Source organism: Schistocerca nitens, chromosome 8 (assembly GCF_023898315.1).
Source record: "Schistocerca nitens isolate TAMUIC-IGC-003100 chromosome 8, iqSchNite1.1, whole genome shotgun sequence".
Lineage (NCBI taxonomy): Eukaryota > Metazoa > Arthropoda > Insecta > Orthoptera > Acrididae > Schistocerca > Schistocerca nitens.
The window spans coordinates 335,499,500-335,516,477 of record NC_064621.1 but is presented as its reverse complement, the minus strand read 5'-3'; the positions used below and the strand labels follow the sequence as shown (position 1 = coordinate 335,516,477).

Genomic DNA, 16,978 nt, shown 5'->3' with positions numbered 1-16,978 from the left:
GATTATGAAAATTCAAGTTACTCATAATGAAGAATACAAGTTTCTTTGAACGTAAATTGAAAAAACTAACAGTCTTGTTTTGGAAGATGAGGTACAGGACGCGAAAGTTGAAAAGAACACTGCTGACATTACCGATGATACTAACGTCTAGAATTTGTATTAAAACTCGCAATTATTGTGAGGACATAGGAGATCGAAATGGTCGGAGAAGGAATCTACCTAGAGGTTTTTGGTGGAACGAATGAACTGAAAATAACACTAAAAAAGAAGTCTTGTCTGTTCAGTGAAATTTGCTTTACAGCTTCAATGCGCTTGAAGTAAAAAATGAACAACAAAATAAGTGATATAATTCAAAGGTGTACCTGGTGTGAAGAAGGTGTGACATGTCTATACTACACCGTATAACCAAGCCATCTACATCTACTCTACTCCGCAAATCACCCTTACTTGCCTGGTACAGGGTTCATAGAAGATGAAACGTACAAGGAAGAAAGTAGAATGAATAATGGCCTTGCATACCACAATATTAGAAAGGAAGAAAAAGTTGGACTTATTACAGATACCTCAAACGGATCGTCAACAACAATATCCAAAATACGGTCATTTGGGGTGCTGAGTCGTAAACCCATAGAAGCTGTAAACGACGCCGGATTGAGACAGAAACTTACGTTCAGTTATTGGTATTCTTTTCACAGTTACGAACATTTTTACCTAGTGATAAAAAAGAGAAGGCTCCAGAGACAGCGACTGAAATCATACTTCCTGTCATAGGCACACTACATAGAAAGACAAGACGACACACTTCTTTTGAACATGAAAATTTCTTGTCAGTACGTAGCTGAAAAAGAGAATCACTTTAAACCCATCCTTCAGAGAAGCAAAGATGGAGGAAGCAAATTTGAGAATTACGGATCTACTTTTGTCTTATTGTAAGAGTCTCTTTGCACTGAAAACTGATATTTTCAGTAATCACCTAGCGATTGCAGCTGCGAAAACTGGTGATTGCTTGTAAAGCACCAGTCCCAACTTTGTCTTTGTTTCCTTTTTTACGTTTTAGTATGCCTACTTGTCTCCCTATTATTTTAATTCTGCTACTATTATTTAACTCCCGAGGCTGAGCAGCCTCGACAAGAAAGTCAAAGAAACTGGTGTAAGACGTGTGTCCAACTTCTCCACCCACTGAAAATTTTTTCTGTCTCTTTTCCTCGCCGGTCGCGGTGGCCGTGCGGTTCTAGGCGCTGCAGTCCGGAACCGAGGGACTGCTAAGGTCGCAGGTTCGAATCCTGCCTCGGGAATGTTCTTAGGTTAGTTAGGTTTAAACTAAGTTCTAGGGGACTGATGACCCAAGATGTTAAGTCCCATAGTGCTCAGAGCCATTTGAACCATTTCTCTTTCCCTCTACTCTTATACTTAGAGTACATGTGCGAGTGCAGTAACGTCACGTCATTCACAACACACACACAGACATGGACATATAAATTTAAAATAGTTCAAATCCCCAGGTTGCAAACCCAGGATTCTGGGAGATTTTTTCTTCATTATAAGGCAAATACGCAACTAACAATCCCGTGCTATTTACTCCTAATTGGCCTGTGTCTCACTACCTGCTCGCTTCGTAACTGGCCGCTAGAACCGTGACTCTGTGACGAGCAGAATCTCACACAGCCTACACCCCCTCCCGCTTCCTCTCCCCTCTCTCCCTCTCTCTTGCGGTCGATATGAGTGCACAGATGCGAGGAGTGCTACGCAAGCCTATTAGAACGAAGTAAATGCGCAAAAACAGAAGCTAATAATGCAGAGTGTTCATAAACACACATTATTTTATCATATATCATCACTTTGTGACGCGCATAACAACTGGTAAGCAATACCCTTCTATAGTGAGTAAGGCTACGACTTTTCGACCCAGTAGATGGAGTAGCCACACTATGCGAAGCATGCAAATCAGTTTAGCTTTCTTTCACATTAACAACCTAACTTCGTCAACTGTTAAGAGAGGCAGCTTCATTGGCGCAGGTCTAAAAAGTTTCTTCTGGTAAATACTCTGCCATTGTTTTCAGTGTCAAAATTCAGCGCCCTTTACAAGTTTTGCTCAGAATGAGGTGCCGACATCTGTCTTGGTTACACCGATAAATAAATGCAGTTTTAGAAAACAGTATCAGAGCTGATAAAGAGCAAAAACTGGTCATTGAAATTTGAGAATTACATAGTTTTCTGCTAGGAGCTCGTATGCAACAACTTTGCAATGGACATGAGTACGTCACATCAGCTAACGACTATTTTAATGTAGCACACACCTATCATCAATCGCGAAAGCAGTATGTGTTGCAAATAGCTCGAGAGTGTTGAAGAGGTAATGTTAGGAGACAAATAAAAAAACCTTGAAGTACAGTTTTCCGACCAAGAATAGCAACATTGGGCGCAGTAGGAATTTTTCGATCAGCAGATGAATTAGGGCTATTCTGAAAGTCATCTTGGTACTTCTTGTTAGCGTTGCAGTTGAATGATGACTAGTGGAATAGTATCATGACGTCGGGTGAAAGAAAATCCCACACAATTTTTAATTTTTGTTTAACATTGGTCTGCAGTTGCACTGCAACGTACTTGTGGATGATTATGTGCAGTCTAGCCAACCTAACCGATGAGAGGCGGTAGATTTCCTAAGTGTGAGGAAAGTGACAGCACCAAGACAATAGTGAGCCGATAGCGAAACAGTTTCGAATCTATGCATTCGAAGTAGAAAATAAATTATCGTCGCCATATTTGCAGCTATGTGTTAACAATATCGGCTGCCTATTTAGCTATGTGAGGGAAACTGAGATTACTTACATATACAACTGCGTCGTAAAATCACAGAAACTCATAATTTTAAACGTACCCAGTATACAAACATTATGGAAAAGAAGACTGAAACATTCTCAAAATGTGTAATTTCCACGGGTAAGGCAACTATTCATATCAATGGGTGGGTATATCTTCCGAATTTGAGCTTTCAGAGTAACCAACGAGATGGCCGAGTTCGTGCGCACCTCAGATGGAGTCAGTAACATTCACATTATAAGGTTCCTTTCATTTTATAACACACACGGTTTACGGAAATTCAGCTGTTGAGATGTGTTGCAGTTTTCGTTTTCTCACAAACTGAAAAAGATTGTTTTCTATGAGGATGGCGCAAAACCGCCTTTTAGCTCGGAAGAGTCAAATGTGATGCTACTAAGGAAAGATTGATCGAAGAAAATCCTTTGTTTACCTACTCGGAATCCACATTTCAACTCATTTTCTTTTTCTCTCCTGGAGCTTTACAAAGTTGTTGTAGAACAAAGCGACCTACCACACCCAAAATGGACAGATTCTGATTGTATCCTAGGTGTATTTATTGCTACAAATGGTGGCCAAGATTTAGTACTAAAAGTGAGAAAACGCGCTCCTTATTTACATACGCAAATTTTTGTGCTTGTAAGTTGACTTCATTATTTAGCAGTTTCTGTATCACACCTCGAAACTTATGCTTAGAATGCTTCCACTGCACATTCTTACGAAAGAACTTACACATAAAGGAGACGCGGTTGGAGTTGTAATGAACAGAGACAATACATAACTGAGCATTTAGACACTTGTGGAACACAATAGTTGGCCAACGAATTGCAAAACTTCCGTGGAAGGACAATGCTACGGACACACCCTAAATGGACAGAGACAGAATATGCGCTAAATGTCTTTCGTTCAACAACTGGTCGTCAAGATTTAGAACTAAAAACGGAAAAACACTCTTCTGATTTACATACAACAATTTATTACTTTGTTTATAAGCTGGCTTGATCTTCTGCTACACCTTGAAAAGCACGCTGAAATCTTTTTGCTGCACATCCAAATAATGAAAGGTATATGTAAAGTTAGACGTAGAAGGGGTCGTAGCGAAACAGACAATATATGATAAGGGCACTGAAACTGACACTTGCGGAACACAGCAATTGGCCAGCGAACTCCAGAAAGACACTCTTGTCAACAGCGCTCACGTGCGTCCCAGGAAGCTAACAGAGAACGTAATCAGCGACACAGACAGGACGTAGTGCTTTCTGTGTACTTACGCGCGGCGGCAGGTCCTTCATGGCAATGCGCCGCTGGCAGCTCGCTACTAGCGCCCGTCCTACGCGCACCAGTGACTAGCGAGCGCACAGCCCTGCAGATCAATGTTGCGCCAGCGGCAACGCCACAACTAGAATACACCGCCAGGCAGCTCTGCCGTCGCCCCGAGCGCGCCCGTGCGCCTGCGCATCGACTTCCCGCTCTCGCCGCTGTTCAACTATCGTGAATTCCACTCGACCATCGCCGAGCACCAGCCGTCAGCGTGAATGTCCCTTTAACTGTCCCTTTAACTGCCTGCGATAAGCGACCAGTTCGCTACTGCAGCAACGCATTGACCAGCTGTATATGACGCATATTCAAACAACCACATTCTGCAAAGATTACGCATATTGTCCTAAGATATAACAATGACCGTCTTGCAAATTCTTTTTTATTGTGTACTAGCTGTATCCGGCGTGAGTTGCAATGCCAAGGGAAGAAATAAAGTGTCTGATTTTATACTCGTAATCTGTTTATTGAACTGCTTTTCGATACACATTATTTCTGGTTTCTCCGTCTGGTACTTACACGAATAAGATGACAGTAAATACTACGTATATTGAGTTTGTCAAAACTACGTACGAAATATTTTATCTATCATTAAATACACAAAGTCGCGACACTCCATGGCGCGAAACTGGTTTCCGTTTGACACCTGGAGCAACACTAGCGCTCCAAGCAGTGAGAAAGCAGACATATACCTGCGTCTTAAGGACAATATTTGTTACGTTTTGTGTTCCATTCGTTAGTAAATTACTAAGTGGCATAAACCATCGTGAAATAAATGTAAGAACAGTCTAATCTCATTGATTCAGTAACATAAACCACAACTTACTCAGGAAGAAATACTAATACTTTCGAGTATCTGCATAACAGCAGCTTACTCCACTGAAAGCAAAAGAATATAAATAAATATTTTATCATATTTTTCTATTGTTATCTGTTCTTATTATGATATTAACTTTCCATGACAGGTGAAAATCTAATGATTCGCCCATTCTCAATGCTTCACTTGACTTTCTACTAGATGAATATTTTTGTAAATGTAATTACTTTTGCATCAAACCAGTCTCAGGACTGAAGACCACAACAACAATTACTTTTACTTCAAAAGCGGATATGTTGAAGGTTCTTGCCGTTTGTGGTTCAGTCGTAGCAACTATTTTGGAATTGGTTTCTTCTGTGTTGGGAAACAGCTTTATTTTCTTTCTCTTTTTATTATCGGTTTCCTTTCAGCTACAGTTGTGGTGGCCTATTTTGGACGTTAAAGAATGTAGGTATTATATTCCATATAGGTATCCTACGTTCACTGATTTGTATGAAAGTTTAGCGAACAAAACTTCGCGTTGTTGGTTAGATACACGACATCTTGCAATGCTTCAGATCTTCTAGCGTTTACTAGCAATTTTTTGTTATGACGTTGTTTAGTACATACCTCTACGTTACAGGAGAATCGGAAATAACTGTTTGTAAGGTGCCGTTTCATCCCTCCCATGCATCTTAGGAAACTAAGAAATGGCTAATGGGCTGTCAATGTTTAGTTATTGTAGATTTTTGTTGCATTAAATACGCTCCCTATTGCATAAACTATTCTACGAATCAATATAAACGATATCATTCACACCCATGTGATATTGCATTCAGAAGCGTCGCTTGCTGCCCGCTTGGAATACTGTTATCGCAGCAGATAACAAAAAACAGACGGAGTGTCGCAACTGCTAAGTTAGACTGTGATCAACCACTAAATACCATAGACCATATATAACATTGATCACGCATGTCACAATCTCTCCCGTGTTAAGGCTTGAAACCAACATCTAAGTCACGTGACTCGCGGCAGAAAGCCGAGTTCCTGTCATTATGTGCTGTGTGAAGTGAGCTGACAGTTACAGTTTTTCTCATTTACAGCTAAATTTAGGCATTCATTTTGGCAACTGAACGAACTGTAGCACTACTGTTACACATGTAGTAGTGCAGTTAACCTAGTTTCTCCGAAATTCCTGGTAATAAAACAACGGTTATCGTTTATACATGTGAACAGGTTGAAACGCATTGAGAGCTATTTTTAACAAGCGCCAGAATAATTCTTATTTGGTGAATAATTTTATTTTATTTTTATTTATTTATTTATTTATTTTGCACTGTGAATTCTAGTAGTTCACCGCTTCCACAGGATTGGAAGACAAAATAACAATTTCGCACGCAGCATTTCTTTTCTAACGATTCCATAAGAATATGTGTGAGATGTTTTAGCATGCCTTGTAAGAAAGAAAATTCGCTTATGTGCATAACATCAGGTATTTACACAAAATAAGCAGATAATTTTCTGACTCTTGCTTAATCCAGTACAGATACCGAAACGACATTAAGAACGGAAGTGTAATATATCACATTACGTTGATTATACTTGTGTAGTGAACTACATATTAACAATATGTCGTCTCAAGAACCTTAGTCACCCATAAATTTTGACATCCATGGACCAAATCTATCCCAACTTTCAACTCATGGAAATAGCTCTACAAGGATTTTGAAATAGTGAAACAGTTCGCCTTCACAACTGAGATTTTCATCCGTTTGTGAAGTGTGTAGGGTCAAAAGAAGACTTCTCTGGGCATATATGAAGGACATTAATTGTGCTGTTAATACAAAACACAAAATCTGATCTGTAACGAAATTACACTGTAGATGGGGAACTATGTGGGATGAGTCAAAATCTGAAGTAAAATCAAGCAAATTGTAGACAATCTGAATGAACATTAATGTGCTTACCTCTGTACTGCATAGTTATATTCATACATAATGTAGCTAATTAATTGAAGTACAAAGAAAAAGTCTTGCTTGTAGTACATTAATATTTAACATACAAGTTGACAACATACATTCGTACCTACCAAATACCAACAGAACTTTTTAATTATTGAATCTATATTTTCAAGAACTAAAAAGAGTGGTTAATTTGAATATAGTTTTCCTTTGAGTTTATAGAAAGTCCCTATTTCTTGCTTTATGTTAGATGGGATCTTGCTGAATATCAAACGTTTGCAGCAGAATCCATTACTCCTCTTGGAACACTGGGCAAGAATGCAGAGTGCACATGAAAATGATTTTGATTCCTTGTACTGTGTTAAGTACATCACAATCCAGCAGAAACTTGTTTCTGTTGTCAGTTATAAAAACTATTAAGGAGTACTAGTATTGGGGAGTCAGAATACCAAGAGCCTTAAAAAGCATTCTGCGCTATTTGTGGTTATCTGCTTTACACAATAATCTTGCTGCCCACTGTGTACTACACATGCCCACATACTTTGTTTATTTAAACTGCCCTGCCCCGGAGGATTCATTTAGAGCAGAATCAAAATATGTCAACATCAGTGCCCAACCCCCCCCCCCTCCCACCCAGCAAAAAAACATTTACCTGGACAGCAATGTACACTGTAAACATTGTATACAAACATTAATCAAGCTTAATACCACTGTGTCTGTCTTAATATTATTGTGTACTTCTCATAGGTGAACTGCTCTCTCGGAAGAATAAAATAAACAGCATTTTTTAACAGGATCATTATCAGTTTTATAACTTCCTTAGGATCTGCAATAGACTATATTATGTGTTTTAAGATTGCAGCTTTAGCTGGTAAAGGGTCAGGGGGGGATTACATTTCTGATGCCAACATTTCCACATTCTCACCTGGTGTCAAAAAGTTGAACAGAATACTCAGATCAGCAGTTAACACAAAATAAAAATGAAAATACTGATGGTTGCAATACAAGCACTTAATTCATAACAGAAAAACAGCACTTTTGCATATCTTCTATCCTTGTACTGTGGAAGTACATTACTGTGTCACTTAACACAGATCTTGTAGAATCAACTTGATTTAATCCAATTCTTGCTGCAGTGGAAACTCTGTATGAGGGGAAAGAAAAAAAACTGTGCGATCATCTCAAAAATTAAAATGATAACACAGTTTTAAGGCACAGAAATTTGGAAACTGTTATTCCGAATTACACACTGAAACAAATATAAGGCATTAATTTCTCACTTGTCAGCAACAGATTTTAGTACAACTATAGCGGAGGTCTACAGAATGGGACTCAAATTCATTAATTTATTTCAAACAAACAAACACAAAAACTAAAGTTTAGCTGCAGCTGTCACCACATGCGTCAGTAATTGTATTTTCAAAACAATCACAAAATGACAATAGAGTGCATCGCTTCAATATGTAGCCTTATTTTACAATACTCTACGAGTACAGCTTCTTTTTCAGTTGATGAGTGTGATTATGAAGGGCAAGACTGTTTGAAACAAGTTTATCCAGCTGAAGGAAGACATCATTCCTATGCCCTTCAAAACTGAGATAACCAGTTTTTTAAAAGTGTTTCTCGTATTAAAAATGGACATTTGTCTGATAGTTTCTGTTTCACTTTGCACAAATAAATATCATCATTGGATATGATGGATAAGCCACTTCTGTTTTTTCTGTTCAAGGTACTAGTACTAGAAATTTTACAACATGGTGAAATTTCCCAAATGTGACACTAGTTTTTTTTATAGTTTGCTAGTATGGAGATCGCCAGCGTAGTGGTTTCATCTGATAATCTGATCACATACCCATCCTGTTTTACATGCCTTTTTACCACCTGTTCGGTGATGTAAATGGGAGTTTTCATTTGCTTCCTGATTTCTTTATTGGGAATCTGCTCTCGCTTTGATACTCTAAAACTTCTTCTCAAAAAATCCGTAACTATGGCTTCAAGTCTTGCTCTGTCTCTTACGTAATTTCCCAGGTCTCCATTTCATATAAACAAATGTTTTGTATTATTGATTCATATAACCTTAGTTTGCTTTTTCGTAATTTTATGTGGCCAGTGGATGGAGTTCGGCTTTTTAATTGCTTATGTAGATTGTGTTGTCTTCTTGTTTACCAGAATCCTAATCTTAGATTAAAACTCCCTCATATCAATAATTCTGAAATGCCTCAATAGTATTCCCATCTATTATAATGTCATCTTGTTTCCTTTCTATAAAGAGATATTTTGTTTTATTTTTATGATAGTGGAACAAAGTTTATTTTGTTTGTAGTTATTGAAATTTTTCTGCGTTTCAGGTCCCCCATTACGAAAAAGCTGTCCATCGCAGTGTGTACTTTTATTTAGATCTGTGAAATGTAAACATGTTTTAAATAATAATTAATATAGCAAAATTAGGTCTAAAACAGTTTTTTGTCTGTTGTTATCACCTTAAAGTTTTCTACATTGATGGGTTGTTGAATTGTGTAGCGCCCTTTTTATGTCACAGTATGTTCGTAATTTGTGATCTACAATTCACTGATGTTACTACGACTTTGGTTGTAGACTTTGCAAATTACTTAACCTATAAATAAAACTTTTTACCCAAAAATATTTTGCGACTATTTTTGCAGTTACTTACAGATAGTTTCGAAATATCCGATCTCTAAGTAATCGCAGCATAGAGTCACGAAATGATTTCGTGCAGCAAAATTGTGTTTATGGCGAAATAAATTAGTTAAAGCTAAAGTCAGGGTGACATCAGTTAATTGTAGATGACAAGTTACCAACATACAGTAATGTAGTTAAGGTCCTACGCAATCCACCAACAAAGAAACAACAGACAAAAACTACGTTAAACCTAATTTCGCTAGAGTAATTAATGATTAAAATTTGTTTACATTTTACCCAGCTAAATGAAACTATCCACTGACGATGCCATGAAGGTTCTACAACATGTTAAGGCATATTAAAAAAGAAAACATAGTTGTTTGACTTATAGGTGGACGGGAAACCCAGTAATTCTGTCTGTAAACACTGTTACCGCTAGAGCCTCAAACTAAATGACGAGTAATGCAGGAATTTTGTTAGAATAGCATGCTGGATACATGAAAATGCCCTGCCCTTAATACGAGTAACAGAGTGTAATGTTTTCCCAAATCGGAGACGTTTTGAGCCTGAGGCTAAAAACACTTAACATGAACTGCTTGAAGGTCACAACAAAATATTGCTTCCATCACAGTGTATAAAACTAGATTTAATGAAGCCATTTGGAATGGCCTTTCCACAAATTAGATCCTACTTTAAGAACATTTCTTTGTAATTTCACTTCATTAGTCAAGAAAAATTGAAAAATGTTATTTTTTGTTGGTCCTCAAATTTGTGAAGGACCACAGATCCGAGAAAGAAATAAAATTTACAGAAAAATAGGCATGGACTGCCTTCAGCTCTGTTGCTAAAAACTTTATAGAGAATAAAAACATCAAGTTTTCAAGAACATCGCCGAAATCATGTCGAACAATTTCAATAAGTTGGACTGTAATGTGAGTGTAAAAGTTCATCTCCTACACTCACTGACTACTTTCCTGAAAATCTAGGTGATTATACTGAGGAGCGTGGAAAAACGCTTCCGTCAGGAGACTAACAAGATGAAGAAGAGGTACCAAGGAAGGCGGAATTAAAGAATGGTGTATGTTGAAGAGAGACGGTAAAGATGAACTTTTTGCGAGGAAATAAAAAAAGATTAAACTTGAAAATTAAATGAAACAGAGTACGCATTATGTTCCTAATGAAAGATTTTTAGCATATACCTAAAAATATAAAACAGTAATTATAAAAACAAAGATCTTGATTGATAATTTATTTTTATATTTGTGTTGCATTTCAAAAATGGTTCAAATGGCTCTAGGCACTATGGGACTTAATATCTGAGGTCATCAGTCCCCTAGAACTTGGAACTACTTAAACCTAACTAACCTAGGGACATCACACACATCCATGCCCGAGGCAGGATTCGAACCTGTGACAGTAGCGGTCGTGCGGATCCAGACTGAAGCGCCTAGAACCGCTCGGCCACACCGGCCGGCGTGTTGCAGTTACTTAAGTGTGTAAACTGTAAGATCTTGTAATGTGAAAAATTTTGACATAATAGAAAGAAATTAAAATAATTTTCTGTGTCAGCATTACAGATTGATTCCCGAACATCCGTTTTTGAGAAATTATCTGCAAAAATTTTAAAAATTCAAGGTCTTATTATAGAAGATGTTGGACGTAATAGTTGTGTAGAAATTAAAAGATCAGCACAATTAGGGAGGGATGGATATCTGCATTAAACAAGACGAATAGCTCATAACTAAAAAAATAAAAAAAATAAATTAAATAAAAAAAAGAGATAGAGAGAAGGAAATCCGACACTTGCATGAAGAATTACTTAAGGGAGTCACTAGTCACCAAGTCTTTGAACAATGAACTGGCTGTTGTTGTGGTCTTCACTCCGAAGACTGGCTAGATGCAGCTCTCCACGCTGCTCTATCCTGCGTACGCCTCTTCATCTCCGAATAAATACTGCAACCTACATTCGTCTGAATCTGCTTGCTGTATTCATCTGTTGGTCTCCCTCTACAATTTTTACCTCCCACACCTCATTCCAGAACTAAATCTGTGATGCCTTGATCCCTCAGAATGTGTACCATCAACCGATCCTCTCTTTTACTCAAACTGTGCTACAAATTTCTTGAGTCGCCAATTCTGTTCAGTACCCCTTCAATATTTACACAGTAACCCGTCTACACTTCATTGTTTCACGGTAGCACCACATTTCAAAAGCTTTTATTCTCTACCTGTATGACCTGTTTATCGTCCTCGTTCCACTTCCATACAAAGCCACAGCCCAGACAAATAACTTCAGAAAATATTTCCTAACATTTAAATCCATACGCGATATTAACAAATTTCTCTTCTTTAGAAACACTTTTCTTGCTACAGATGCTTTATATTTTATATCCTCCCTACTTCGGCCATCGCAAGTTATTTTGTTGCCCAAACAGCAAAACCAATCTACTAATTTTAGTGTACCGTTTCCTAATTTAATTCCCTCAACATCACCTAATTTAATTTGACTACTTTCCGTTATCCTTGTATTGATTTTGTTGATGTTTATCCTGTATTCTCTTTCCAAGACACTGTTCATTCTGTTCAACTGCTCTTCCAACTCCAGTGCTGACTCTGACAGACTTATAATGTTATCAATTAGTCACAACCAAATTGATGAAATTATGAAACAAAAAGTTACAAATAAAAACATTGGAAGTGATATGATCACTGTATAACATACTACACAAAAATACTGCATAATATCGTAAGCATTGGTTGTCATAGTTACAGTCCGTCGTAAAACGAAAATACTCACAGCTTTCTTTTCTTTTTTTATGTAACAATGTTGTTGCTGATGTGGGTCTTCAGTTCAGAGACTGGTTCGATGCAGCGTTCCATGCTACTCTATCCTGTGCAAGCTTCTACATCTCAGAATAACTATTGCAGCCTACTTCCTTCTGAATCTGCTTAGCGTATTCATCTCTTGGTCTTTCTCTGCGATTTTTACCCTCCACGCTTCCCTCCAGTACTAAATTGGTGGTTCCTTGCTGCCCCAGAACGTGGCCTACAAACCGATCTCTTCTTCTAGTCAGGTTGTGCCACAAATTTCTCTCCTCCCCAGTTCTATTTAGTACCTCCTCATTAGTTACGTGATCTACCCATCTAATCATCAGCATTCTTCTATAGGGACACATTTCGAAAGCTTCTATTCTCTTCTTGTCCATGTTTCACTTCCATACATGGCTATACTCCACACAAGTACTTTCGTAAAAGACTTGCTGACACTTAAATCTATACTCAATGTTAACAAATTTCTCTTCTTTAGAAATTCTTTCCTTGCCGTAGCCAGTCTACATTTTATATCTTCTCTACTCCGACCATCGTCAGTTATTTTGCTGCCCAAATAGCAAAACTCATTTACTACTTTAAGTGTCTCATTTCCTAATCTAATACCCACATCATCATCTGATTTAATTCGACTACATTCCATTATCCTCGTTTTGCTTTTGTTGATGTTCATCTTATATCCTCCTTTCAAGACACTGCCCATTTCGTTCAGCTGCTCTTCCTGGTCATTTGATGTCTCTGACAGAATTATAATGTCGTCGTCAAACCTCAAAGTTTTTACTTCTTCTCGATGGATTTTAATTCCTGCACCAGATTTTTCTTTTGTTTCCTTTACTGCTTGCTCAATATATAGATTTAATAACATCGGCGTTAGGCTACAACCCTGCCTCAGTCCTCTGTCAATCACTGCTTCCTTTTCATGCCCCTAGAATTTTACGACTGCCATATGGTTTCTGTACAAATTAAAATTGTCTTTCGCTTCCTGTATTTGACCCCTGCCATCTTCAGAATTTGAACATAACCAAGAAAAAATTGTATACGTGAATTTAACATAAATGTCATTCTAAAAGTACCCCCAGTCATCCAAAAGTTAATATAGAGAGAACAAATGAACTCTACAGAGAAACGATCATTGGTTATACGGAGAGGTTTTATGGTTTGCTTGGTACAAGATACACATCGCAATCCTTGTGAGATTTAGCGGATGTTGTTGTGGTGGTCATGAGCCCGAAGGCTGGTTTGATGCTCCATGCTCCTCTATGTCGTGCAAGCCTCTCCATCTGGGAGTAAGTATTGCAAACTACATCCTTCTGAAGCCGCTTGCTGTATTCATCTTTTGGTCTCCCTCTACGATTTTTATCTCCCATGATTCTCTCCAGCACTAAATTTGTGATCCCTTGATGCCTCAGAATGTGTCCTACCGATCTATCCCTTCTTCTAGTCAGCTCGTGCCACAAATTCTTTTGCTCTCCAATTCTGTTCAGTACTTCCTCATTAGTTACGTGATGTGCTCATCTTATCTTCGGCGTTCTTTTGTAGCACCACATCTCCAAAGCTTCTATTCTCTTCTTGTCTAAACTGTCTATCGTCCATGTTTCACTTCCATACATGGCTACACTTCGTACAAACACTTTCAGAAAAGACTTCCTGACACTTTAACCTGTGCTTAATGTTAATAAACTTCCCTTCTTCAGAAACGCTTTTCTAGCCATTGCCAGTCTACATTTTATATCCTCTCTACTTCAGCCACCATCAGCTACTTTGCTTAAAGGGTAAGTTCTAATAAATGAGTACTGCAGGCCGGCCTTTCAGTCATGTGACTTAAAATCATATGATATTAAAAGCTAGTTCATTTCAAAGGTATGAGTAGCATTCCAAGGACTTCGAAACTTTTCATCTAGACGCAGCCATGTGAGCAGTGAATGGATACAACGATAAGCGCGTCTGGTTTGCGGCAGCATCTCGACATTCATTCACAAAGGCGGTAGCACGATACACAGTTACGTAATGCGTCTTTCTTAAGTTACATGCCACGCATCGTAGACTATATTCGTGATAAGCATTATGAAATGGAACGCATTTGCGTGTATAATACGCATTTAAACACACTTCTGCTATCTGCGAAACGTTTCATTTTCTTAGTTGGGACATGAAATATTTTGATATCCGTAACTTCACACTTTCCTTAGTCGAACTTAAGTTAACTCAGGTATTCTGTACACAGTATTTCCTTCTATAATAACGTTGATAGGTAACGGTATTGTTCCCAAACTATGATGCACTGTTGACACAAATTTTATAAAGGGATACTATAAGCGGAGCTTTTAGCATTTTCACATGCTGAAAGAAACGTCTAGGAGATGATTATTTGTGCACCCCACAATATAAGGGCTATAAATTATATTTGTCTACGTGAGCAGTTATCACACCATAATACATCAATTCAAATTTCGAGGACTTAATGATTTTTGTGTCCCCAAGAAATGACAACAGTAGTGGACATTTAATTGCTTTAGCAAATGATCGACATTCTTCTTTACTTTCGATTGACGTCAATGTGTAAAACAGAGGCTTAGAATTTTCTCTCCCAACTGCAGTTTCATGTAGGTCGTTACCGGTCAAAAGTTTTCGATCACGTCCTAAATGGTGGATCTGCGGCTAAAATGTGGATTTCGATTCGAATGTTCTATCATGTCCCCGTTGTCACACACATAGAGACTAAGCGCCTCTATTATGTATTTGATTGGTTGTTCACTGAGAGGGGCGCTTATGAGTATTCGCAGTAACACCGACGTGCCTTTACTTCAGACGGTTCCAGTCGAATAGGCCTCATTCCTCCAGCTACAACAATCATTTCACACTATTTAGCAGTACACTGTGTGCATCTCGCGGTATGTTTGTATACCTGATCAGATTCATACCATATTACTCCCTAAGGAAACAGAAGTGGGAGATTGGAATTAAATAATATGCTGTTATTGTAGCGCTGCATCAGTAAGGCTATTCTAGCAGGACAGTAGCAACAAAAGTTGACGTACCCCAATCCAGAGTGGTGTATACATTGCTGCGCTTCAAGAAAACTGGTGCCAATAAAAGTATTTCTTGATCTCGAAGACTTACGAGGCACATCACACAGGGAAGGTCAGTTCATATGTGGACAGTTTAACTGTCAGAGGACTCCTACACCGCCTGGAATTTACGAGGAAGTGAGTAGTAAGCGAGCAGCAACCATCTGTCTCAATGGTGTAACACCATCTTCGTGAACAAGGTTTTAAGGTGTGCATAGCGCCCAAAAAACCTTTATAACGCTAACAAAACAAGGTAAAAAGATTTCAGTGGCTACAGCAACGTAAAAACTGGAGCGTGCAGCAATGGTCTAAGGTGTTATTCACCTTGTCCCCGTTTAAGATCCATGAAGGAAAACTGGAAAAACCAGAGGTTTCAGCTCTCTCAATTTAGTATGTCTGAGCTCGGTCTTCCCAAACCACTGTTAGGATCGAAGCAGCATCCTTTTCCAGAACAATTCTATGCCGTATTTTCTGTGTAGACCCATCCTCTTTCTGAACCACTGAGCCCAGGTTCACAGAACGACAAACCATTCCATATCCTGAAAGTGCACCAGTAGCTGGCAGCAACTCTCCTCTGTCAATCATCATAATCATGGTGTTTTTCTTATTAACTGCTTTCTCTCTTAAATTTACCCAACAGTTCCTCCACTACGAGTTGTGATTCAGCCACAGCTTGGTTTCAACAGCAACTTTTAATTTACTGATTCTTCGCCCTGCAATTCAGATCCAGCGAATCAAGCCATGAAGATCTTTTCTCGTAGTATATTCTCCATAGATGTTAAATAGAGCTGCCGATATAAAGCACCCCTATCTAATTCCTTTACATGATTCAAAAGGTCTTGAAATAGTCTTATCTAGCCTGATTATTGGTCTGCTATCAGCGTATAGATTTCTGATAACGGTAATAAGTTGATCAGGAACGTCCATTCCGCTAGCACATTCAACAGTTCTGTCCATCGCAATCATTTGAAAGGCTTGCTGTCGTCTTAGAAACACAGAATTTAAGGGGTAAAGAATTCTCTACATTTTTCAGTTAGCTGTCTGCCACCGAGAATCTGCTCTCGTGTTTATCACCTACAAACCCAGCTTGCTATGGTGGTATTTATTTATCTACGTACGTATTTGACATTTAGAAGATACGATAGAAGCTGTAATGGAAAACAAAAAACCAAATTCTAGACAGGGAATTTTAAAATTTTTTCTCGTCTAGTTGAGAAAGTATACTTCATAATAAACGTGCGTTGTCATACAAATAACAGGCCATGATTATGCACATATATACGAACCATATACTATAGAGTAAATAGGTTCTCTCCCCCGCCTAGTGCTACACGCATATGCCCTCTACATGTCATTTCAAAATACGAAAACAGTTTCCTCTATTATAATAATTCTGCATATCATTGTCATTATTACCATGTGGAAGCTAAATATGCATTATAAGTAAGATATTCTATAAATGGATAGAGGATACATCATACCATAAATTACGTGTGAACAAAAGTTTTAAGCTGACAAAGCATAACATAAACTTTCAAATTAGGACGGAA

General features: G+C 38.2%; 1 protein-coding gene across 6 annotated transcripts in view; it reads right to left on the bottom strand.

The window, feature by feature from the left end:
* LOC126199084 (uncharacterized) overlaps nt 1-16,978 on the bottom strand; it is a 321,629-nt gene that overhangs the window by 113,986 nt on the left and 190,665 nt on the right. The window contains exon 1 of one of the 6 annotated variants that reach the window (XM_049935825.1): nt 4,089-4,252. The exons of 4 other annotated variants lie outside the window; for them this stretch is intronic. In XM_049935825.1, coding sequence (XP_049791782.1) covers nt 4,089-4,109 — 21 coding nt within the window. In that variant the 5' untranslated portion in view covers nt 4,110-4,252. Of the gene's footprint in view, nt 1-4,088; nt 4,253-16,978 lie in introns of those variants that run through there. One more of the 6 variants, XM_049935828.1, reaches the window with a different exon arrangement.